General features: G+C 51.4%; 1 protein-coding gene across 1 annotated transcript in view; it reads left to right on the plus strand.

Moving 5' to 3' along the window:
- MAEL (maelstrom spermatogenic transposon silencer) overlaps nucleotides 1-26,125 on the plus strand; it is a 1,196,692-nt gene that overhangs the window by 404,041 nt on the left and 766,526 nt on the right. The window contains exon 4 of the mRNA XM_086935541.1: nucleotides 1,607-1,762. Within this exon, the coding sequence (XP_086791667.1) occupies nucleotides 1,607-1,762 (156 nt within the window). The remainder of the gene's footprint in view (nucleotides 1-1,606; nucleotides 1,763-26,125) is intronic.

A 26,125-nucleotide genomic window follows, 5' to 3' on the forward strand; every position in this document is an offset into this window, starting at 1 on the left:
TTGAAGGCCCATTTGTCCTGTGCCTACAGTTAAAAGAGATTTGTTGGCTTTGTCTGCTTTTCTCTGTTTACCAGATCAGCCGTCTTGAAGTCCCTTATTGTTATGATATTCTTTGAAGGCCTAACCAATAAGTTTCCTCCCACTCCCTTCATTATGCCTCAGTGGGATTTCAATCTAGTTCATACATTTCTTATGGGGTCTCCTTTTGAGCCTCTTCATAGTTGCCCATTGAGGCTTCTTTCTTTCAAGACTGTCTTTTTAATTGCTATTACCTCGGACAGGAGGGTAAGTGAGATTCAGGCTCTTACTTAAAAACCCCTGTTTTTACTCATTCATGCTGAAAAGATGGTTCTAAGGACCAGGGCTGCTTTCCTGCCTAAAGTGGTTACACCTTTCCACTTAGGACAGTCTATTACTTTTCCTACCTTCTATCTTTCCCCTCACCCTTCCAAGGAGAAGGAGAGACTTAATCGCCTGGACCCTAAGAGAGCTGTCTGCTTTTACCTGGACAGGACCAGGGATCTAAGGCTGGATGATCAGCTCTTTGTGGGCTACATTGGACGAATGAAAGGAAAAGCTGTGCACAAACTAACACTCTCCAGGTGGATCATCCTGTGTATTAAGATCTGCTATGCCATGGCCAATTAGCCGCCTGAAGGTATTCAAGCTCATTCCAGCAGAGCGAAGTCCTCTTCTTCTGCTTGGCTAGAGGTATACCTGTTGTGTAAGGTGGCAACTTCCCTCCACATGTTTGCAAAGCATTACTGCTTGGATTCTGAGGTTAGGAGGGACTGCCATTTTGCATGCTCTGTTCTGCAAGATTTTTTGGTATAGTCAGGTGGACACCATCTTCGGGAGAGGTAGGGGTTGGGAATTCAATTAAAAAGGTGAGGAATCCACAGGCAGATGTATCTATCAGAATAACAAGTTACTTCCTTTTGGTAACACTTTTTCTGGGTGGTACAGTGCTGCCTGTCGATTCCTCACTGACTCACCCCACCTCCCCATTGTCCTCCTGTTAATACCGAAAAAGTTATAACTGTCTGACATTGTTATTTTTAATGTCATTTTCTTGCATACAGTTTGCTGCTAGGAAGTGCTTTGTTTATTGTCTTTTCCTTTCTGTTTATACTATATGTATTTGTATATATAGTGTATACACTGTGTATACTTGTTGAACTGCTGTCAGTCTGCCCTTTTGCCTCTGAGGCTCAGAAAAAAGGAGGGAACTGACGTCAGCATGCCCGACTAGGTCTTCTTATGGCTCCGGTGACGTCATACGGTGTGGTGAGCGGAGCTGTGCTATTATGACGTCCTCGTCGACGTGGGAGAGCTAGGAAAAGAATGTCCGTGGAATGCTGGCGCAGGGGTAGTTCAAAAAGTGAGTAGTCTACTGGCAGATACTGTATCCACCAGAAAAAGCGTTACCGAAGGGAAGTACATTTTTCTTCTGGTCTATCATAATGGTAGGGCTAGATGTCTCCTGTCTGGTTAAAATCTGGTTAATTTTGAGCAGAAGTCATTGTTGAGCTAGCGGTGTCTTACAAATATTAACCCCAGTATGGACGAATGTTTCACTTTGCATTTTTGTTGTATCTTCTTTTAGATTTTCCTTGGGGCACTTTTTACTTTATTAATATTTTGAGCCATGGTGAGCTACCTCCACACTGTGATCAACGCTTCTTGCCTTGTGAGATTGGATCTATTCGATATACCCTAAGCAATGGCATACTGGACTGCTTCCACCACTTCATCGATCCAGGTACTTGCTTCCTTACAAATATTTGTGCACTCATTTCTTATTTTTGTATTTGAAAGTATTCTGGTATGGCTTGTTTTTCAAATTGCCGTTTGGTATTTGAAATTTGGTGTGCTGATTTGATGCTGTGCTTTTGGGCCCATCTTCCCCCCCGCCTCAAAGGAGGTCCTGTATTCACCCATGTCTTTCATCTGTATTTAAAAGAACTACAGTCTCATGCATAGATTATGCATTGTTAACTAGGGTCTTCCTCTTTGCCCACGGACATTACAGATGTTACCTTGGCTGCCAAGCAATGTCAAACATAAATATATGTGGGTCATGGAACAAGTTTGTTCAGCAGCGATTGCAAGGTCTCAACCCCATTCAGTCCCATCTATCTGATTCCTCTATGCCTCACACTGTTTCTTGCCCCACGGGGCATAGTATCGACAACTGTAAAGGGTTTTGTGGCTGTGCTATCCAACTAGGTCTCTCCCTGACCAGCCTTGTTTAAGTCGATATTTCTGGTAAATTTTCTCAAGGGTTTATTTTACTTCTTTCCTCACACTGTTTATTGTTCCTCTGTGAAATTTGCCTTAACGTTCCTTCTGATAACTCCCTTCAGCAGATGCACAGTTTTCCTATTTAACCCCTGACGCTGGAAACATTCTTCCTAGTAGCAATTACATGCTCAATCCCTCTTCATGGAAATTTCAGTCTAAAGTAGTTTTTGACACTTCATTTCTTTTTTTTAATGATTCAATATATTGCCCACCTAACAGCCCCTTAATTGAAACCATGTTCATCCCACAGTAAACAAATAGATCCATACATTTCACAGTAAGCATAGTGGTTTTAGAAGACACATTCTCCAGCGTTATTTTATAAACCCTAAACAGCCCCCCAGGAAGACCAATAATATCCAGCTGTGGAAATCTATTTGAAAACATAGCCACCTATGTAGATTGTTTCCTAGCCCCTCTAGTAACGTCTTTAGGCTTCTATAGAAGACACATGATTTTTTTGTGAATTCTTGCAGATACAGGATGGCAAGATGGGTTTCTCTTGGGGACAATCAATGTAGTGCCACACTTCACTTCCATCAGCTATAAAGTAGGGTTTGGGGCAGTGAAATAATTCTTAACCCGAAGAAAGGTTAAGAATTTCCAGCATTCACAGATGTTGATGGAAATTATAGATATGTCTTCAGAAAAACATCTTATTTGACCGTCTGATGTATTCTCACATCTGTGGGACCGCTATGGGGGTTTCCTTCGCTCCACGTTATGCAGATTTCACCATGGATGGTGGGAGAATACCGTGGTTTGGAGGGAAGGGAATGAACATTACACAGACAAAATCAGGCTGTGGCTAAGATTCATAGATGACCTCTTTGTAATTTGGAATGGCACAAATAAGGAATTCAGGGAATAATTTAATACAATGAACCAGAACTAGGGTTAACTTTCACATATAGCACAAGCCCAACTACAGTACAGTTTATGTATGTGAAAATGTATATTGAAGAAAATCTGATTAAAACTACCGTATTTTGAAAACAGATGGTAACTGATAGCATATCACACCGCTCTAGCTTCCATTCCAAGTTGTTGAAGTGGAGTATTCAATACAGGAAATACTATGAAAGAAACAAAATGGCTCAGTTGAGGAAGAACTGGTAATGAAAATGAAAAAAACAGAATGGCATTTATTATAAAGAGGATGTAAAGCATCGGATATACAAGTAGGAAAGAAATTACCAGAATGCATTTCCTGAGCACTAACACTGGTAAATCCAGAAATAGACAACACATCTGAAAAAGATGAGCAAAACATAAGAATAGTTCTTGGTTACAAAAAGAAGAACCATCAAATCATGCCCATCATAAGTATTGGGATATACTAAAAAAGGATCCAGACATTGTCAAAGAAACTAGGTCAAAGGCTTAATGCATCATATTGTTAAGCCTCCTCATTGAAAAATAAATAAGCCCAAAATAAGTCATTTTGTAAAACACAAAGCGGAATCATGGTTGGCAAAACATCAAAAGGAGTTTAGGAATTGTGAAAAATGCAAGGCATGTCGCATAGGCAGAAACTCTTCAAATCTATGACTATAAGGGCAAAATATTTACCATTGAAAAGATCACGTGTGAAACCAACTATGTGGTCTATATGATGGAATGTCAGTGTGGATTTAAATATATAGACAGCACTACATGCTATTGAGGAAAAGAATATTGGCGCATATTCGAGCTGTACAAAAAAAAGACATGAACTATGCAATAACAAAACGCATGAACACGCACCAAGGGTACAGTTGGAAAGGAATGAAATATCCTGGGATTGCCGCGGTACCCATGAACGAGAGGCATTGAAATGGAGACATTTAGAATCCTGATTTATTAAACGATTCAGAATGAAGCAACCATACGGATAAAACTGTGATGAAGAACTACATGTTCATCTTTAACCCCTTCGCTGCTAGGCCTTTTCCCCTCCTGTGCTAAGCCTTTATTTGGCGATTTGGTGTAGTGCGCGCTTAGGCCCCTGTAACTTTTTGACCACATAAGGTAGCCACGCCAAATCTGAGTCCTTTTCTTCCAACATCATGTGGATTATAAAGGTGCCCAGGGTTTGTGGATTCCCTTGGAGGGGTCCCAAAAAATCAGCAAAATACAGTGAAATTTTTGTTTTTTTCAAAAAAATAGGAAAAACGGGCTGTAAATGAAAGCCTCTGGGTTTTTCCCTGCAAATGTTATCAAAAAACGGTTTGTGTCGCTAAAATCTCCATTTTTTCAGCTTTTAGGGAATGAGTCTTTTGTCAGAGAACCAACATTTTTAACAGTTTTGGCATTTTTCTGGGACATAGCCTATTTTTGCTATTTTTAGAGCTTTCAACCTCCTTCCAGTTAATGGTAGAAATGAGCTTGAAAGCAGTAATGGATGGAAAGCTATACATTTTCGAAAATTAGGCAAAATTCTGAATTCAGAAAGGGGTCATTTGTCTAAATCCATGAAGGTTTCTTTTATAGAAAGTAACAGTTATATATTGGAATAATTGAAAAATTAGTTGAAAAACAACCTTTTGTCTTAACGTTTTCACCTATAACTACTTGTAATTTTGACAGCTCTTTGAAAGCAATATACTGTTACATCCGTTTGACCTTCCTGGTTGTGGGTATATATAGGACTTGTAGTTTCACCAAGAACCCGACGAACCTAGAGGCAAAAACTGAGCAGCAACTTGCAATGGGATTTTATTATTTACTCGGTATAGTGCATTTATTCTTCGAAAATGTATACATGGTAAAATCGGTATGAAAGACACCTATGTATTTCTGAATTGGGTACAAATTATAGAGTTTAGAAACAGTATATATTTGCACATTTTCAAAATTGGGAATTCTCATACTAGCATAAGAATTATTGGTCATTTTTCAAAAAATACTTTTTTACACAATTTCTTTCATTGGGAAAGGACAAATGCATGAAAACTCAATAGGTAATAGTTGATTTACAAATATGAATTACCCTAAGTCTCCCTATAAAAACGGTACCTAACTTGTGTGGGTCGGCCTTGTGCCTGCGCCTGGAAACAGCGCAAATTGCAACGTGGTCGCTCCTCAATTTTGCAGTTAAAAATTAACACTTTTATGGCAAAGTGCCTAGCTGTAGTTTTTGCACCCTAGCTCTGCCGGCACCCAGGGAAACCTAGCAAACCTATACATTTTTGAAAACTAGACACCCAGGGGAATTCAGGATGGGGTGACTCGACTGCGTCTCACCAGGTTCAGTTACCCAGAATCCCTTACAAACCTAAAAAATTGTGGGAAAAAATACGCATTTTCCTCACATTTCTGGGGTGGAAAATTCTGGAATCTGCGTGGATCAACAGGTTTCCACCCACCCTGCGTTTCCCACAGTCTTATGAGGAAAATTGTACCTCACTTGCCTGGGTCTGCCTAGTGCCCGCGACAGGAAACTGCGCAAAACGCAACGTGGTTGCACCTCAATTTCGCAGTCAATACTGGCCCTTTTTTGGCTAAAAGCCTACCTGTCGTTTTTTAACCCTAGCTCTGCCGGCACCTAGGGAAACCTATACATTTTTGAAAAGTAGACACCCAGGGGAATTCAGGATAGGGTGACTCGACTGCCTCCCACCAGGTTCTGTTACCCAAAATCCCTTGCAAACCTAAAAAATGGGGGAAAAATACGCATTTTCCTCACATTTCTGTGGTGGAAAGTTCTGGAATCTGCGTGGATCAACAAATTTCCACCCACCCAGCATTCCCCCAGGTCTTCCGAGAAAAATGGTACCTCACTTGCCTGGGTGCCTGCGACACGAAACAGCGCAAAACACAACGTGTTCGCACCTCAATTTCGCTGTGAAAACAAGCCCTTTTTTGGCAAAGAGTCTACCTTTCGTTTTTTTTTTTTTCACAACCAATTTTATTGAGCAAAAGAGTATCAAGCATGTGGCATCCTCACACACCAAGATCACCACATCAGCATCAATGGAATGGTGACATACATAGTATTCACGAAGCAAGTGTCAATGAAGCTCAGCTTTAAAAATGCCCTAACAACCCATCCCAACCCCAACTACACCCCCACCCGTACCCACCATCCCCCCCCCCCCGCCACACATGTACAGAAGCAACACAAAGACGATTCACATAGAGGAAACAGGTATAATGCAACCCGGGTTTTGCCATTCGGGCCAGGAAAGTCACTGCGATCAAATGTCCTCCTCCTGCTCCGCCGGGGGTTCCAAGGACAGGCCACGGTAGTCGGCCCACCGCTTCCAGATCTTGAAGTGTTTGCGTGGGCAGCCCCGCGCCTCAAAGATCTGTTTCTCAAGACCCATAAAGTAGTCCAGCCCAGCCTTCCACGCAGACAGGGGGGGGGCCCTCACAGATTTCCAGGCCCGAGCCAAGTCACGCTTAGCAACTACCAGGCCCAGGAGCAACAGGTGACGCTTATATATGTTGCCCCCAACCCCTTCCATGATGTGCAGCAGGCCTAGCCGGTGGGTTCGAGGAAGATCCCATCCCAGGACCTCAGCCAGGCAACTCCATACGCCCCTCCAGAATCCAGCCAGGCGACCACACGACCACACCGTATGCAACAGGGAGCCAGGCACTTCCCCACAGCGCAGGCACTCCGGTGACGCAATCAAACCAGCCTTCCACAGTCGTTCACGTGTATAATAGGCACGATGCAGGTATTTGAATTGTATCAGGCGGAGCCGAACCGCGATAGCGGTGCCGCGCGGGGACTCCAGCGCCTCCCTCCAGTCGTCCTCATCCAAGGCGCCCACGTCTACCTCCCATGCTTCCCGAAGGGAGCTGAGAGTGGATGAGCAGTGAGTAACAAGGGACTGATAAATCTTAGAGACCTTCCTGTCTCCCAAGTCTCCCATAAACACTTTCGCCTCAATCGGGCTGAACTCCGGCAGGGAGTCGAGGCCGGCAATGCTTGGGGCGAGGGCATGCCTCAGCTGTAGGTAACGGAAGAATTAGGACTGAGGCATCTGGAACTCCACTCGGAGGTCCTCAAAGGACTTGAGGGTGGCGCCTGACATGACCTGGCCCAGTTGTGTAATTCCAATAGCCTCCCAACCCTCGAACCCGGCCAGGGCCGCTAGTTCTGGGAGCAAACCATTGTGCCACAGCGGCGTTTCAGCCGTTAATTTGCCCCACCAACCCATGCGGCGCAAAGACTGTCGCCACACTGCAAAGACCACTTTTGTTACCGACGGCAACCCACGGCGTATACGGGCCGAGTAAAGAACGGTGTGGAGCGTACGGTCACCCATGAGATGTCTCTCCAGGGCATAGGCCGGGTCACTCCTGCCCCCGTACCACCAGTCATTGAGGACAAGAAGATGTGACGCCTGGTAGTAGGAGAGAAGGTCGGATGTGGCCAAACCACCACAGTAAGTGGACAGAAAGCACGTCCTCAGGGCCACCCTGGCTGCACCGCCATCCCACAGGAAGCGGCTCAGCACAGAGTTCACCTGACGGAACCACTCCATGCCAATAGGATGCGGGAAATGTTGGAGTTGGTACAACAGTCTCGGCAGCGCCACCATCTTAAAGATGGCCGATCTCCCAAAGATTGTAAGGGGCATTCTGGACCATGTTTTGACATCAGCCTGGACCCGTTCCCACACCGGCAAGACACTGCGTGTCCAGGCCACGGCTCGCGAGGTCGAGAGGAAAACACCCAAATATTTCAGGCTGTCCGTCGCCACGCGCAGGTCGGCGGCCCAAGGGTCGGCAACCACTCCGCCACGTAGAACCCACAGGGTCGACTTAGACAGGTTAAGGCGGAGCCCTGAGACTTCGCCAAACCCCCGCATGATCTCCAAAACTCGAGGGCCCGAGCGCCGCAGGTCGGTAAGGAACAGGAGGACGTCGTCTGCGTAAAGTGCAATCCTATCCGTTAGGGTATCGTTCCAGACAAAGCCACGCAGATGGGCATCCAGTCGTATCTGCGACGCCAGGGGCTCCATGGCCTGGGCAAACAGATAGGGGGACAGCGGGCAGCCCTGCCGAGTACCACGGCCGATTCGGAAGCGCCCTGAGACCGCACCGGCTACACGGACCGACGCCGTAACATTGGTATATAGGAGACGGATATAGGACAAGAAAACAGGCCCCAGATTGAGGCGGGCCAACAACGTGAACAAATACGCCCAACTCACCGAGTCAAAGGCCCGGTCCATGTCCGCGAGGAGGAGTGCGGCCTGTTCATCCCTAGCACCCATGGCGTCAATCGCTGCCTGCGCCCGCCGGATATTATGCCGGGTGGCCCTGTGCGGCATGAACCCGGCCTGGTCAGGGTGGACCAGGTCGGCGATGTGGGGCAGAAGGCGGTTCGCCAGGATCTTGGCCTCGATGTTGAGGAGGGAGATTGGCCTGTAAGAGTCGTGGCGGTCCGGCGCCCTGCCAGGCTTCAAAAAGACCACAATCTCCGCATGACGCCAGTCAGGTGGCAGCTCGCCTCTAGACCGCGCTGCCTCCAGGGCATTGCGAAAGTGGGGTCCCAGCTGGACATGGAACTTTTTATAAAACTCGGCAGGATAACCGCTCGGGCCGGGCGCCTTCCCAGTATTCAATTGGCCAAGGGCCTCCCCAAGTTCCTCGGACGTAAGCGGGGCCTCCAAGGCCGTTCTAGTCTCCTCTGGGACTGCCTGCGGGAGTAGGTCATCCAAGTATGAGGCAATCTCGCCCTCCACCAATGGGTCACGAGGAGCGTATTGTGCCTCGTAGTAGCGGGCAAAGCTAGCCGCCAACCGATCCGGGTCGGTCATAACTGAGCCATCCTCCGCCGTAAGGCCGGGTAGCTCAAGGGGCTGGAAAGTCGCCTGGCAAAGCCTATGTAGCATGGTGCAGGACTTATCGCCCCACTGATACACCCTGCTGCGCGTGGCGAGCCACGCCTGCCGGGCCTCCTCGTACAGGACCGAGGAATATGTCTGCTGGGCCTGCAGGAGCTGTCGCACGACGCCCTCGTCACCCCCGAGTCGACCACGCTGCTCCAGCTCCTCCACGCGGGCCACGGCAGTCACAATGGCCTCCCGACGCTCCCGCCGAGCGGCCGCACACCAAGCTATATCAATGCCCCCGATCGTGGGCTTCAGCGCCTCCCACACAACAATGGCATCGACACCCCCCACCAAGTTCTCGCGCCAGAAGTGATCGATCTCTTCGCGCAAGTGCGCCACATACTCCGGCCGCTGCAACTGCCAGGCGGACATACGCCAGCGAAAGGGTTGTCGTTTAGAAGGGAGGGTCACGGTGGCTAGGACAGGGGAATGATCCGAGAGGCCCCTGGGGAGTATCGTGGCGTCCCTGACACGGTTCAGACAGGCACCCGGTACAAACAGATAATCGAGTCTCGAGAATGACCCATGCACCGCCGATACATACGTGAAGGCCTGCACTGCGGGATGGAAATGCCGCCACACATCGATCCAGCCCAGACTACGCACAGTCGCACACAACCGGGTGGGGGCAGCCGCGGGGGGGGGGGGTCAGACACCACACGCGCTCGCCTCAGGCGGTCCAGGCCCACATCCATGACTTCATTCCAATCACCCCCCACCACAGTCAGGACCTCGGGGATTTCGTCCCACAACGCAAACAGCCGCTCAGACAGTGCCCATTGCAGGGGGGGAGGGGCGTAGACACTTCCAAAGACCACCGGCTCGGAACCCAGTAGGCCCTTGACAAAGACAAACCTGCCCTGAGGGTCAATCCATTGCTTCTCATGAGTATAGGCCACCCTACGATGTATCAATATGGCCACCCCCCGTGATCCCCTCGTAAAGCCAGCATGATAGACCTGGTGATAACCGAACCTCTGAAGGCTAAGGGCCTTGGAGCCCAGCATGTGAGTTTCCTGAAGCAGGAGTACATCCACCATCTCCCTCTTCCCCCATCGCAGCACTGCCCCACGCTTGATCTTATCCAGGATACCCCGCACATTCCATGTCACCACCCGCAGAGTCTTTGAAGGAGACACAACCGCAGCATCAGCCATTGTCAATATACAGTCCAAAATCTGGCCCTCCCTCCCACCCAGGTGCAACCCGCAATTCGACAAGATTCCCAGCCTCTGACATGTGTGGACCCACCCCCCCAACCCGCAAACTCAGCGCCCCTTTCCCAACCCAGAACCCCCCCAACAAGTGCAACACCAAAACACCCCCCCACGCCCCACACCCACCACCCCAATACCTCAGAAAACATTGAAGTATCTGTCGCGGCATGGAGAGACCCGGGCCCAAAACAGAGGACCCAGGGCCCGCCATACCAATGGATCCCCACAACCCCACAATGACACACACACACCACCCCCCAACAACGCTCACATCCGTGAGGGTCTGAGGCCCACATATGGTACCCCCCGAGCCCCACTGCGTCCCCATGACAATAACTGAAGTCTTCACATGGGAACCGGCTGGCACATCAAGGACAAAAATGGAACAGTCTCACCAGCCAAAGCAGAGCAAGTCAGTATGCAGCATACAAAGTGCGTGTAGGCCCAACAATGTTCAGCTGCCCGCATCGGAGTGTTCCGAGTCCCTGGCACCACCCGATTGCGATGCACAGGCGGAAGCCGATCTTTTCTTGGAGCGAGACCTCCGATGGCGGCCCTTCCTGTTCGGGCGATCCGTCCACTCCGGCGACGATCCCTGAGACCTGCCCGGGTCCAGCCCCGGCTGGGCATGGGGCCGGAGTCGCACCGCCTCATCGGTCCAGCGGAACACCTCCTCCGGCGAATCGAAGAAATGGGTCCGAGACTGATATATTACTCGCAGGCGAGCCGGATACAGGAGCGAGTATTGGAGCTTGAGGCCCCGAAGCTTAGCCTTAGCGTCCATGAAGGATTGCCTCTGCTGCTGCACCATCTTCGTGTAGTCCGGGAAAATCATGATGGTATGGTTCTCGAAGGTGAGGGAGCCCTTGTTCCTCGCCTCCCGCAGGATAACATCCCGGTCATGATAGTTCAGCAGACGAGCGATAACTGGCCGTGGGCGCTCACCCTCCGGTGGCCGCTGGGTCAGAGCCCTGTGGGCCCTCTCAATTACGAAGCACGTAGACAGTGCCCCCTCGGGGAGCCAGCTCTCCAGCCACCCGGTCAGGAACCGCTCCATGTTGTCCTTCTCGCACCGCTCTGGAAAGCCAATGAAGCGGAGGTTGTTGCGCCGCGCGCGCCCTTCTGCATCTTCCACGCGGGCCGCCAGTGTCTTTTGGACGCTCTCCACCTCCGCTAGGCGCTTCTTCAGGCCACTAATGTCCGCCTCAGTCTCCGTGATACGGGTCTCGGCCCCAGCGATCCGCTCCACCGCGTTGCGAAGGTCCTGGCGCAGGAGCGTGACATCCGCCCCAACCGCTCCAATCTTGGCATCGAGCATGTCTCGGGATTGGGTGATGGCTGCCAGGATAGCTGCATTGTCCGGCCCGGGGCCGCCGCTGCCACCGGCCGCCCCGGCGCCACCACTCGGCCCGGTGAATTTATCGATGGGGCCATGTTTAGGCGGGCCACCTCCTCTGTCCCTGGTCATGGCAAGCGCTGGGCAAGGCGGACACCACCCTCGAACCTTCGGGCACTGTCACAAATCCTGAACGGGGCGGCCCAGATGAGGCCCCAGGGAGGGATGCGGGCCGGCCGCCGTGATCGGATGTCGCGAAAATCGAGGTCCCGGCGTCACCCCGGCAGGACAGGCCGCACCCACACTCGTCCCACAAGCAGCCGTCCTGGGTATAACAGGAAGAATCTGCTGGTCCGCAGTCTGAGGGCAGCCGTATCCAGCGGGCCGAGCCAGGAGAGGCGAATCGGATGCCCCTACCGGCCACTAGTCCATCCCCGGCCGCCACCGGGCACAAGGAACCCTGTCTCCAGACTGTCGCGGGGCCACGCCTCACCGCCACCGCTCGTTGGTCGTTCAGGGGGTGAACCGATGGGCAGAAGCTGTTGGCACCGTCCCGATCTCCAGGCGATCGCGGTCAAAGAGATGAGCCAAGGGCGGCGTAGCGGATGCCACCCGCACCCGCCAGGTCGCAGCTGCCACCAGGCGTCGCGAAACTCGAGGACCCCGGTCTCCGGCCGGCCACCAGGCCGCACTCCGCCGCCGCTTCCCTTCGATCACAGGAAGGGAGGAATTGCAGGATCACACCAAAGCAGACAGGAGACTTCACTAGATCGAAAGCAATCACTTGGCACCGACAGTGGGCTCGGGGGTCAGGATAAATGATCGAATTAAGTCCGGGCCGGCGGGAGCTCTACAAGGCTGCGACCGCCATCTTCGCCCGCCAAGCCACGCCCCCTACCTTTCGTTTTTTAACCCTAGCTCTGCCGGCACCTAGGGAAACCTAGCAAACCTATACATTTTTGAAAAGTAGACACCCAGGGGAATTCAGGATGGGGTGACTCGACTGACTCCCACCAGGTTCTGTTACCCAGAATCCCTTGCAAAGCTAAATTGACAAAAACGCATTTTCCTCACATTTCTGTGGTGGAAAGTTCTGGAATCTGCGTAACAAATTTCCACCCACCCAGCGTTCCCCCAGGTCTCCCACAAAATGGTACCTCACTCGCGTGGGTAGGTGTCGGTGCTGCAACAGGAAAAGACCCAAATCGGAAGGTGGCGACTTATAAAATAACCTATAGCAAAAGTACCTTATTTGGGGGGGGCAGTTGAGTTTTTGGCCCGAGGCTCGGCGGCAAACTTTGGAAACTACCAAACCCAAACAGTTATAAAAACTAGACACCCGGGGGAGTCCAGGGAGGTATGGCATGCGTGGGTCCCCTAATGTTTTCCTACCCACAATTCCTTGCAAACCTTAAAATTAGGTTAAAAAAAATCACTTTCCAATACATTTTTGCGTGGGATCTCCGTGCCGGCACAAATGTCCTACCACCCAGCATTCCCTTTGTTCCCCCGAGTAAAATGATACCTCACTTGTGTGGGTGGGCCAAAGCAGAACATGCCAAAAATGTATTTTTAAGAAATTGTAGCGTTCGGGGCTGACAAATTAAGCACAGAGAATTCTACTGTTTTGGGGTCATCCTAGTCACAGGCCTTTGGTGATACCACCCCTGCTACCGGGCCACCCAAAGCGCACCCAAGGACCCTTCACCTGCCGGAACTGCAGATACACCAGCATCCAGCCCGCCAAACCATCAGCCAGAGAACTCAACCACCTCAGATGCATCCTCCTCAACACCCGCTCTGCTCGCAAGCACGCCATCGAACTCTGGGACCTCCTAGACTCTACCGCTCCCTATGTCGCCTTCCTAACGGAGACCTGGCTGAACGCCACCTCAGCAGAGGACATCGCCATAGCCATCCCGCACGGCTACAAGATCTCCGGCAGAGACCGCACCAACTGAGTTGGAGGGGGATTCGCCATCATCCACAAGGACACCCTCAGTCTCAACCAACACAAACACCCTCACCACAGCCGAGCACATGCACTTCGAAATCCACACCGACCCCAACACCACCCTCTGAGGAACGCTTGTCTACAGACCACTCAGACCACGTCCACAGTTCTGCGACACCATCGCTGACCTCGTCCGCGCCCACGCTCTCGCCTCCACGGACTACATCCTCCTCGGGGACCTGAACTTCCACCTCGAGAACAACAACGCCAACTCCACCGCTCTGATTGACAACCTCGCCAACCTCGGTCTCGGACAGCTCGTGACAACCCACGCCGCCGGACACACACTTGACCCCATCTTCACCACAAGCCACCACGTCACCTTCAACCACACCACCGAACCTCACTGGACAGACCACAGGTGCGTCTACTTTACCATCAGGAAACCCACCACACACCACCGCACCCAACAGTTACTACGTCGCTACTGGGGCAAGATCACTAAGGACCATCTGACCACCACCACCACCACCCTCGCCCTGAGACCACCTGCGGACCCCACTGACCCAGACACCGCTGCGACCAACCTCAAACAATGGATCAACGACTACGCCAACACACTCGCCCCTCTCAAGACCTCCACAACCAACCACACCAACAAGAAAGCCGCCTGGTTCACCGAAGACCTCCGGACCTCCAAGCTCACCTGTCGGAAGCTGGAAAAGAAATTGCTCCACGACCAAACACCAGACAGCCACACAGCCCACAAAAGCGCCACCCGCAGACACCACCAACTCATCAGGACCGCCAAGAGAACCACCTTCAAGGACCGCCTAGACAACTCCCACAGCACCAAAGAGCTCTTCAGCATCGTGAAAGAACTCTCCAACCCCAACACCAACGGCCTCTCACCATCACAGGACGTGTGCGACTCCCTGGCCACCTTCTTTCACCGCAAAATCGCAGACCTCCACAACAGCTTCATCCCCTTCCGACCCCTGCCCTCACCACATCTAAAACAAAGCCAGCACAACCATTGCACCCTACCTCCGGAAAACAATCAACAGCTCCCTCGAAACAGCCACCTTCCATGGAAAGCTGGAAGCACGCCGAGGTCAGCGCCCTTCTGAAGAAGCCCACGGCGGACGCCAAAGACCTCAAGAACTTCCGGCCCATCTCCCTGCTCCCATTCCCGGCCAAAGTGACAGAGAAGGTTGTCAACAAACAGCTTACCCGCTACCTCGAAGACACCAACATCCTGGTCCCCTCCCAATACGGTTCCCGCTGCAACCGCAGCACCGAGACCGCCATAATCGCCGCCACTGATGACATCAGGATCCTGATGGACAAGGGAGAAACAGTCGCCCTCATACTCCTGGACCCATCAGCAGCCTTCGACACAGTCTGCCACCGAACCTTATCTGCACGCCTCTACAACGCTGGAATTCGAGAAGGCCCTTGCCTGGACCACATCCTTCCTCTCCGGCAGAACTTAGAGCGGCCGCCTCCCACCCTTCAGCTCAAACCACCAAGATCACCTGCGACGTCCCACTGGGATCCTCTCTCAGCTTCGCCGCTGTTCAATATCTACATGGCTCCACTTGCCCACGTCACACGACAACACAACCTCAACATAATCTCCTACGCCGACGACACACAGCTGAACATATCCCTCACCGAAGACCCCCACACCGCCAATGCCAACCTCCACAAAGGAATGAAAGCCGTAGCCGATTGGATGAAGGACACCAGACTGAAGCTTAACTCTGACAAGACGGAGGTCTTTTTTCTCTGATCCACCCCTTCAGCCTGGGACGACTCCTGGTGGCCCACATCGCTAGGCGCAGCACCGGAACCCACAAACCAAGCACGCAACCTGGGGGTCATCCTAGACTCCACCCTCTCCATGACCTGGCAAGTCAACGCCGTCTCTGCGTCTTGCTTCAACACCCTCCGAATGCTCTGCAGGATCTTCAAATGGATACCGCCTGATACGAGGAAAACAGTCACCCACGCCCTCGTCACCAGCAGACTCTACTATGGGAAAGCCCTCTACTCCGGAACAACAACCAAGCTCCTGAGTTGACTACAACGAATTCAGAACGCCTCAGCACGACTGATCCTCGACATCCCCCGACGCAGCCACATCACGCCCCACCTGAGACCTGCACTGGCTCCCGGTCAGCAAAAGAATCACCTTCAAGCTCCTCATCCACGCACACAAGGCACTACACAACACCGGACCTACTTATCTCAACAACCGACTCCGCTTCCACACCCCCACCCGAAGCCTCCACTCAGCTAACCTCGCCCTCGTTCCTCGCATCCGGAAAGCTACTGTCTGCTGCAGATCCTTCTCCTACCTCGCATCCAAGACCTGGGACACCCTCCCCAACAGCCTACGACAGACCCAGGACCTGCCGGCCTTTATAAGACTTCTCAAGACCTGGCTCTTCGATCAGTAGCGCGGCCCCCCCTCCCCTCCCCCTAACCCCCCACCCCCCACCCCTGCGTCTTGAGACCATCACAGGTGTGTAGCGTGCTATAGAAATGCTGTGATTGATTGTTATCACAACCTAATGTAGAGGGTCAGGATCGTCCAGTAACTTTTATAATCAGGAGGTTGACCCCCAGGGTGAAACGTTTGTTAGCAATTGAGAGGGAGTCCTTTGATGTGGTCTGGGCTTTAAAAAAGCTGAGGCCATTCCTGTTTTGCACGCACTTCATTGTTCAGACAGACCACAAGCCCCTCTTATGGCTTAAACAAACAAAGGGTGAAAATCCCAAACCTTTGAGGTGTCCTTTACCTACAGGAGATGGACCATACAGTGGAACATAGATTAGGGAGTAACCATGCCAATGCAGATCGACTCTCCAGATATTTCCACTTCGAAAATGAAGACTCAACTTGGCAAGGTTAGTCTCATCTCCCTACGTTTGAGAGGTGGGGGGGTGTTTGGTAGGAAAGTAGGATCTGCTTTCATGGTTACCCCCACTTTGTGCTTGATGTAATGCTGTATGACTCATCTCACTAGGATCCTGCTACTCATGACCCCTGTGCTTTCTCCCCTAAATTGGTTTGGTAAGTACTTGGGTACATGCCAGGTTGGACACTGGTGTAACCTCATCAGTGGTTCGTATATGGTACTAAGGTACCCAGTGCATAGGTACACCAGGGGTACCCCATGGGCTGAAGCATGCATTATGCCACACGAGGGACCACTCAAATTGTAACTATAGTCCTGCCATTGCAGCCTATGTAAGTTGGTTCTCGCACCACGTAGGAAAGATATTGGTTCACCTATATCTAGGGTCACTGCACTTACAACCTGAGAGAATGGACTCTGTAGGGGTGGCCTGCTTCAGGGGTGACTTACAGGTTGTTAGTGAGACAGCCATATAACATATAGAGGGGACCCGCATCATTATGCAATTACCATCTTGAAACTGGTTGTAATGAATCCAATCATGTTTGGTATCAAACATGTTGGAACCCTCTGTGCACTCTGGACCTCGCTCTGGGCATAAAGCCTGCAACCGGGAAGACTCTTGCTGCTCCTGATCTTGTTGTCCTGCTCATCTGCTGCAATGTCCGAACCTGTGTACCGTACAAGGAACCTTCCAGGGCGTAGGAGCATCCAAAAAACTTACAGGAACCTCCCTTGAATGGAAGGAGTCTCTTCCCTACATTTGCAGGCACCACAACAAAGCTGACCAGTCTGCTGATCCTGGGCTCCCAAAGACACCAAAAGGCTCAGCAACAAAGGTAGTGGGTATTCACATCTCTCGAGGCCTGCCCGGTCCTCCCACCAAGTTTGAGGCCATTGTCCCTCGTCTGAGCCACAGGAACAGAAACCCTGTGTGCCGCGTTGACTTGTAGTTGCAAAGGTTTGTTTGCTCCTTCCATCAAGATCTTCGGGGCTCCAAGTAGCCCAACCTCGAGTATCTCCAGTGACCAAGATCTTCGTCCTCACTGCATCACTTGCACCATGGGGGACTCACCACTGACCTTGTTGTGGGAGCGTCGCCTGCTTTCTTGTCCGCCTTTCCGGCCACTTTGCCACGCCTCGCGGCCCCCGCTTCGCGGGAGCCGCTCGTAGGCTAGAGACTTTGCCAAGAGCCACCACCTGGGTCTCTTCTCGTGCACCAGGGCACCATCGCGCTTCGAGGGACTTGGCAGCTGACCCCAGGAACAGAGGCGGGACTGCGAGGACCAGCCTGCTCAGCGGCGCTGATCGGCCGCAGCTGGTCCTCTTCCCGCCCCCTCCTCCAGTAAAACCACCACGGAGAGAGCCTTCCCTGGGACTCACCACTGACCTTGTTGTGGGAGCGTCGCCTGCTTTCTTGTCCGCCTTTCCGGCCACTTTGCCACGCCTCGCGGCCCCCGCTTCGCGGGGGCCGCTCGTAGGCTAGAGATTTTGCCAAGAGCCACCACCTGGGTCTCTTCTCGTGCACCAGGGCACCAACGCGCTTCGAGGGACTTGGCAGCTGACCCCAGGAACAGAGGCGGGACTGCGAGGACCAGCCTGCTCAGCGGCGCTGATCGGCCGCAGCTGGTCCTCTTCCCGCCCCCTCCTCCAGTAAAACCACCACGGAGAGAGCCTTCCCTGGGACTCACCACTGACCTTGTTGTGGGAGCGTCGCCTGCTTCCTTGTCCGCCTTTCCGGCCACTTTGCCATGCCTCGCGGCCCCTGCTTCGCGGGTGCCGCTCGTAGGCTAGAGACTTTGCCAAGAGCCACCACCTGGGTCTCTTCTCGTGCACCAGGGCACCAACGCGCTTCGAGGGACTTGGCAGCTGACCCCAGGAACAGAGGCGGGACTGCGAGGACCAGCCTGCTCAGCGGCGCTGATCGGCCGCAGCTGGTCCTCTTCCCGCCCCCTCCTCCAGTAAAACCACCACGGAGAGAGCCTTCCCTGGGACTCACCACTGACCTTGTTGTGGGAGCGTCGCCTGCTTTCTTGTCCGCCTTTCCGGCCACTTTGCCACGCCTTGCGGCCCCCGCTTCGCGGGGGCCGCTCGTAGGCTAGAGACTTTGCCAAGAGCCACCACCTGGGTCTCTTCTCGTGCACCAGGGCACCAACGCGCTTCGAGGGACTTGGCAGCTGACCCCAGGAACAGAGGCGGGACTGCGAGGACCAGCCTGCTCAGCGGCGCTGATCGGCCGCAGCTGGTCCTCTTCCCGCCCCCTCCTCCAGTAAAACCACCACGGAGAGAGCCTTCCCTGGGACTCACCACTGACCTTGTTGTGGGAGCGTCGCCTGCTTCCTTGTCCGCCTTTCCGGCCACTTTGCCACGCCTCGCGGCCCCTGCTTCGCGGGTGCCGCTCGTAGGCTAGAGACTTTGCCAAGAGCCACCACCTGGGTCTCTTCTCGTGCACCAGGGCACCAACGCGCTTCGAGGGACTTGGCAGCTGACCCCAGGAACAGAGGCGGGACTGCGAGGACCAGCCTGCTCAGCGGCGCTGATCGGCCGCAGCTGGTCCTCTTCCCGCCCCCTCCTCCAGTAAAACCACCACGGAGAGAGCCTTCCCTGGGACTCACCACTGACCTTGTTGTGGGAGCGTAGCCTGCTTTCTTGTCCGCCTTTCCGGCCACTTTGCCACGCCTCGCGGCCCCCGCTTCGCGGGTGCCGCTCGTAGGCTAGAGATTTTGCCAAGAGCCACCACCTGGGTCTCTTCTCGTGCACCAGGGCACCAACGCGCTTCGAGGGACTTGGCAGCTGACCCCAGGAACAGAGGCGGGACTGCGAGGACCAGCCTGCTCAGCGGCGCTGATCGGCCGCAGCTGGTCCTCTTCCCGCCCCCTCCTCCTCTTCCACTCTCTGATAAGCAGCCACAGCAACGCGCACGCGGGACGCGCGCGGGGCAACGGCCGGGGCGAAGACCGGGCAAAGAGCGGGCCGTTTGAGGCCGTTCGAGGACGGCAGAGGACGGCCCTGGCCCACCCCCCTTATTGCTCCTAACCTGCTTGTTATTGTATCACCGTGCTGAGACAGGTTAGTTTAAACTAAAGATCCCTATTTAGTAAGGCCAGTGACGATCTAGATAACATCGTAAGCACAATGAGTACTAGGATGACACGTAGCAAAGCCTCCAAAGGCGGTTCACAAATCTGTGGCCCTATGGACGACTTCATCACCCGCACAAATATAGCCATTGATGAGGAAATATCCAAACTTCAATCCCGGGTATCCCTAGAATTGGTAGCTGCACGTAGGCTGTCTGAGGTAATTGCCCTTTCGAAAAAATCATCCCTAGGACATATAGCCTCTGCTGTCACGCCAGCACGCCCCGCCCATCCAAATAGTATTACCACCCAGGTTGATTTACACCAGCCCCCGATTACTTCTAACCTCACTCCGCCCTTAGAACAACCACGTATTACAGATGAGCTAAGTTTCCCTGCACCTTCACACGTCCAGACTCCCACCCTTAATCCCCCTTCCCAAGTATTCCCAACTATTTCCCGTGTTAGTGGCGCACAACCCAAAAGGAAACGCCAATCACGCTCAGCCTACTCTCGTAAAAAGGCAAAGGTGGCAGTCTCCCACCAGCTTACAATGACCAACGCTCAGGCCTGTAATGTTGTACCTGAGGGTTCCCCGAGCACGCAGTCAGTATGCCAAAGTATGGGAGAGGGTCCAGCCAACACAACCCCAGAAGACAATGGGGGGGGGCACAGGTACAGGACCAGGGAAGGAATGATAAGGAATTTATAGATCAAGTCTGGAAAACATTAAAAAAACTTCTCTCACCACTCAACTTAATATTGTCTAGGATTGAAAACAATCTACTCGAGATGGAGAAGAGCATTATTGCTCTGGCCACTCTTGGTCTGAGAAGTCTCGAAAACCAGGGCGTGTCCTTATCTGACCCACATTCGTCAGCACCTGTTTCGCAAGCTGAGCAGCACCCCCCACCAGTACCTGTTGCTGTAAGGCCTGTTCCTAAGCCGAGGACTGTGGCCGTGGACCAAGTTTCCATGACCGCTAAACCTCAGGCCACCAAACCGCAGATTCCCACACGGAACTCTAAGCCTGAAAAAGCAAATCTAAACCTGGTAGCACCCTCCAGACCCCATTCTGCCGAAACTCAGGGTTCTCGCCCAAAAGAAAATTTAAGAGGAGGTTATATAGATCTTCCTCCAGAGGCCAATGACTACGTGGTCGTGTTGACAGGCGTCCCTGTGATCGGCACTGATCAACATGAAAACCACTGGTCATTGAAAAACAAAACTATGCACTGGCTTAACGTCAACAGACCGATCCCCAATGGCAATAGAAGCCGAGTGATGATGGTCCGTAGAATACCCTGGGTGGGCCCAACCAAGAAATCTAAGCAAGGGGACTGTGTAGTTGTAACTTTCGAAGACCCACACACGGCGCACCACATCTGTTCCTGGCCAACCAGCGAAGATTCCTTAGTTATACCAAGGCCGCTATCCTATTTCTATCCCCCACGCCCAGAGCATACCCAAGTGGATAACTGGTCCTTGGTGCAGCACCATCCATGGAACGCCCACCCCACGAGGCAAAAGAATACACTTCTGCACTGGAATGGCCTCTCAACCTACAATAGATATGGAGGCCTGGAGGAGGTCGATTGACTCTTTATGTTTCCAGCATGCCCACAACTAGTAAAAGTACCGTCTCCACAGGTTACAGACATAGTTGGGAATCCAATCAACGGCCCTCCAACAAGCCAAGACGGGCTTCTGACTTTCCTGCCCCGGGCCACGGAACCAACCAAAATGGCTCATTTAGATCACAAAAGAGTGGAAACGAGGCCAGATAGCCCCTGTTCGATCTCCCCTCTTCCTGTACAACCTAATCCCATGGAGATCGACCTGCCTGTTAGTACTGCCTCTCCAGGTGATCCCTCATTGAGGCTCTTATGCTGGAATGTGGCTGGCCTTGCACGCAACTTTGACAACCCGGAATGGATTACTTTCCTGGCACCCTATGACATTTGCTTGCTACAGGAAACATGGTGCCAGGAACCTAGACACAGAGTGGGGTTTTCGACCTTCTATGTACCGGCTGTATGTCACCAAGGTTCTAAAGGACGTCCATCCGGCGGTCTCCTTATCTGGATTAACATTGCACTAGACCTCAGTGTTTCACAAAGGACCACCGAAACACCTGACCTACAATGGCTAACACTGCATTATAAAGGAGGAAGGAAACTAGAACTATTTAACCTTTACTTAAAAGGCAACAGGAACGGAGGATCTCTAAACTCTTTAGGCTTAAGTAACAACCTTTCTGCCTGTGACGCCAACTCTTTTGTCCTGCTGGCAGGCGATTTTAACTGCTGTTTTGAGCCTTTAGCCAAAGATGACATTCTGGATACCTATGAGGAGGACAACAGGAGGGGCATCCCTATTTTGAATCTTGAACCGATCCCTAAATGGTCACAAAAGGCGATCGACATAAATGCTCTTTGCATGGAGTATAACTTGAGAGCAACGAATGGGCGTTCCAAATCAGATCCTATGGGTGCCCATACATACAATAGGACGGGCCGCTCATCCAGAATTGACTTTGTTATGCTCAACTATAACCTCTGGCCAGATCACCAAGACATGGAGGTTATAGAGACCTGTGACAGCGACCACAACCCTCTCGCTTTAACCATCTCTGCCCCCTGGCAATCTGGGTCTCAAGAACCTACCAACCGGGTATGGAAAGCTTCACATGAGATTCTTCCCTCAAACTGTGGCAGACGTCTTAAATGGGCAAGAGTCTCAGCGGATGAGGCTAGGATGTCACATGCTGAAACCATCTTATTAAAGGCTGAACCTAGGCTTGACATCACTAATAGCGATAGTAAGATGTTTTTATCGTTATTCACGGAGACTGTAACGGCACTAAGTGGGCTGTTCATCATTCCCAAACCCAGCTCCAGAACTGCTTCAAAGGGGACCCTGAGAACAAGTGAAAAGTGGTTCACAGCCAAATGTCGACTTGCTAAGGGTAATCTTGTTGCTGCAGTAAAAGGAAAAGACCAAGTTACCATCAGGTCTGCAAGGCAACTTTATAGGAAGACTGAGGCTAAGCGGACATATGATTTCAATTTTTGGCGCGATCTAACGGAGGCGAGCACAAGGAAAGATGCTAAGGGGTTCTGGGACTTGCTAAGATCAAGAGACAAGCCCATTGATCAACAACTGACCTGTAATATCCCTGGTGTTGCCTGGTTTGCCCACTTTTCGAAATTGTATTCGGCTCATACAGGGCCTTCGAAACCAGACCCGCTCCCAATGCTCAGCTCCACAGATCTCCCACTAAATGAAGTCCCATTCACCACCTTGGAAGTAGAGAAGGCAATCAGGTGCATCGTTTCTAACAAAGCGGCAGGCCCTGATGGGATCCCGGGCGATCTGATAAAAAATAATCCCCCATTCTGGAGCAGACTAATTGCTGCTCTTCTTAATGAGGTTGTGTTGGGGGGGGTCTTTCCCTGACTCTTGGAGGGGGGCTGAAGTAGTCCCCATTTTCAAGAAAGGTAGCAGGGAGGACCCAGCCAATTACCGCCCCATCAGTTTGCTGGATTCAACGCAAAAGGTAGCGGGGAAAGTGGTATTGGGCAGGATTCTGGAGTGGGTGGAAGAAAATCAGATATTGTCTGATTTCCAAGCGGGTTTTAGATCAGGGACAGGCACCGTCGAGCAGACATTCCGCCTTTTAATGCTCTATTGGAAGGTAGTGGTGCTAGGAGGGGGCAGCGTATATTTAGTCTTCATAGACTTAAAAACAGCCTTTGACCTGGTTCCAAGAGCGTTATTGTGGAAGGTCCTCGACGAGTTAGGTCTACCTCCCTACCTGTTGGCCTTGCTGATAAAATTTCATGAAAACAACTTTGCCCAAATCAGATGGGGTGCCCAGGGCGAAAAAACCCTGTGTATTCCAGTAGACAGAGGCGTCCGCCAGGGGTGTGTGCTTGCCCCCACTCTGTTTTCGCTTTACGTCAATGGAGTGGTGGAGCACCTTCTCCAACATCCTGCAGATGCACCATCCCTGGCCGGAAGGAAAATCCCGACGCTTCTGTTTGCGGATGACACCCTCCTGATTTCGAAATCACCCGCAGGCATACAGTCATTACTTTCCAGCTTTAAGGCCTTCTGTGACACCAAGGGACTGGCCATAAACATCGGCAAGACCAAATTTCTTGTCCTCAACCCCCCTAAGAAATCTGTTAAACCCCCCACTCTAGACTCCGTTTCATTAGAACGGGTCAGAGAATTTGACTATCTAGGCATACGTCTTTGTGATAGTATGAGCTGTAAGGCCCATCACCAAAAAGTGTTTCTAACCCATAAGAGGAGTGTTGGCGCTCTACTAAAAGAGCAGCGTGCTGCCCCCATAAAACCTATTGGGGCACTTCTTGATATTTACAGGGGTAGGGTTGTGAGTGCAGCACTGTATGGTGCAGAACTTTGGGGTACCCAGAGAGTGGATACTTTGGCCCACCTAGAAAATAAATTTCATAAAGATCTGATGAGGCTACCCCAGAGCACCCCCACAATCCCCATCTTGCTTGACGCAGGTACTCGCCCAATCTGCGAACAAGCAAAATTACGCCCCTTACTTCTATGGTCTAGAATCTGGAACGTCCCCGAGCTACACAGTTATGCAGACGCCCTAAAAGATGTACTGTCCTTACCTGGCTGGCATAAGATCGCCTGGCTCGGAGAGGTTAAGAGGGCATTGTACAAACTCGGTCTAGAAGCTGCGTGGGAAAATAAAACAGCACCTCCCAAACAAGAACTGAAGAAGGCTTACTGGTCTTGGGTGGATAATGAGAGAATTGGTAAATCAAATCACCCAAAATCTGTTGCCAATTTCTTAATGGTTAAAGATATCCCCTCCAGAGAACAATACTTGGATTTGATTCACAGTTCACATGACAGGGCATTATATTTCAAATTCAGGGTTGGGGTCTTACCTTTATGTCAGTTTACCTCCACCTGGAAACCACCATTGCAAACTGTACCGCATTGCCCATTCTGCGAGCTAAAAATTGAATCTGTTGCACACTTTCTATTTGAGTGTCAAGTTTATATGGCCCCTAGACGGAGGTGGTTGAAGCCTCTTTGCAGGAGCCTGGGAACTCGCTCGCATCTGGAAGCTTTAAGAATTCTGCTCTCAGACACAAGACCCTTTTTTGCTATTTGTTTGGCTAAATTCCTAGGCTGGGCCTGGCGCATAAGATCTGCTAAACAACTGATGATACAGTAGAGTGTCCCTTTTCATTTGTATAAATTTTACGTTTCTCTCGTGTAAATATGAATGTTTTAACGGTAATATGAATTGTAAACTGCTTTGTTTCGACTATTGTTTTTATGCTGTCATGTTTGCTTTTATGATATGTTTCTATATCGAAATAAAGCTTACTTACTTACTTACCACTTGCACCATGGGCCTGCATCTTCCGAGAGCTGCTCAAGGTCCTCTCAATACTCCAGTGCCTCTGGCCTGTGGGTTCTCTTGAAAGTCATCTTTGAATTATTTGGCCTGCCCTGACCCCCCTGCTTTTAGTGAGTCCCCTGGACCTTGCTGGTCCCAACATAGTACCTTCTTTGACTTCTACGTTGATTGCAGTTGCCAAGGCTTGTTGTTGCTCCTGACGGACACTGACTCCTCAACTCTCGACATCCGAAGTGGGATAGCTCGAAGCTGGCTCCTGGCCGTCCACAGCATCGCCTAGTCTGCACAGCTGCAGTTTCAAGGTTACCATCTGCTTCCCTGCAACACTACATCAGTGGGCATTTGTTTTCTGTGCCTCCTGGTTACTCCTTAGTAGTGTAGACTCTGTCCCCTCCTCTTGAAGGTACTTCTCTTCCTGAATCCACCCTTGGGTTCCACCCGACAGTTTCACCTTCTCCGGCTGTATCTTCCTGAAGTCCTCCATTGGGTTCGATGGCAGTTTCCTACATCACTTCAAGCCTATGCACACGGCTTCCCTGGTGTAGGTATCCTGGTTTCTATGGTATCCATGGGTGGGGTGGCTCTCCAACCTTCTGTCATCCACTGAGAAGGGTACTTCTTCCTTATAATTATAATTAGAACTGTGACTTACCCATTGACTTGCATTGATCCTGCAGTCGAGTTCCCACTCTGCACAATGCTTCCGTGGCGCTCCTGGTTACTTACCTTGGGTGGTTTCTGGGGTCTGTCACTTCTACGTCTTCTGGATATAGTATTGACTCTGGTCGTGGTTCGCATACCACTATTTTAGTATATGGTTTATTCTCCTCCTAGTGACCAACATGTATTTCGTGCAATGTATCTGTTTAATTAAAGTATTATGTGCATTGTGTATATCTCCGGCTATGTGGAAATTTGTATAGGTTAGTGAATTTATTCTGATATATATGTCTATAAACACACTGTGTGGTTCTTTTTCACTTAATCTATTTATCTATACCTATACGATTATGTTCTGGTCAAACTAGCTGCTTTACACTGCTTCTGGGCCT

This window comes from Lissotriton vulgaris, chromosome 8, assembly GCF_964263255.1.
Source record: "Lissotriton vulgaris chromosome 8, aLisVul1.2, whole genome shotgun sequence".
Taxonomy (NCBI): domain Eukaryota; kingdom Metazoa; phylum Chordata; class Amphibia; order Caudata; family Salamandridae; genus Lissotriton; species Lissotriton vulgaris.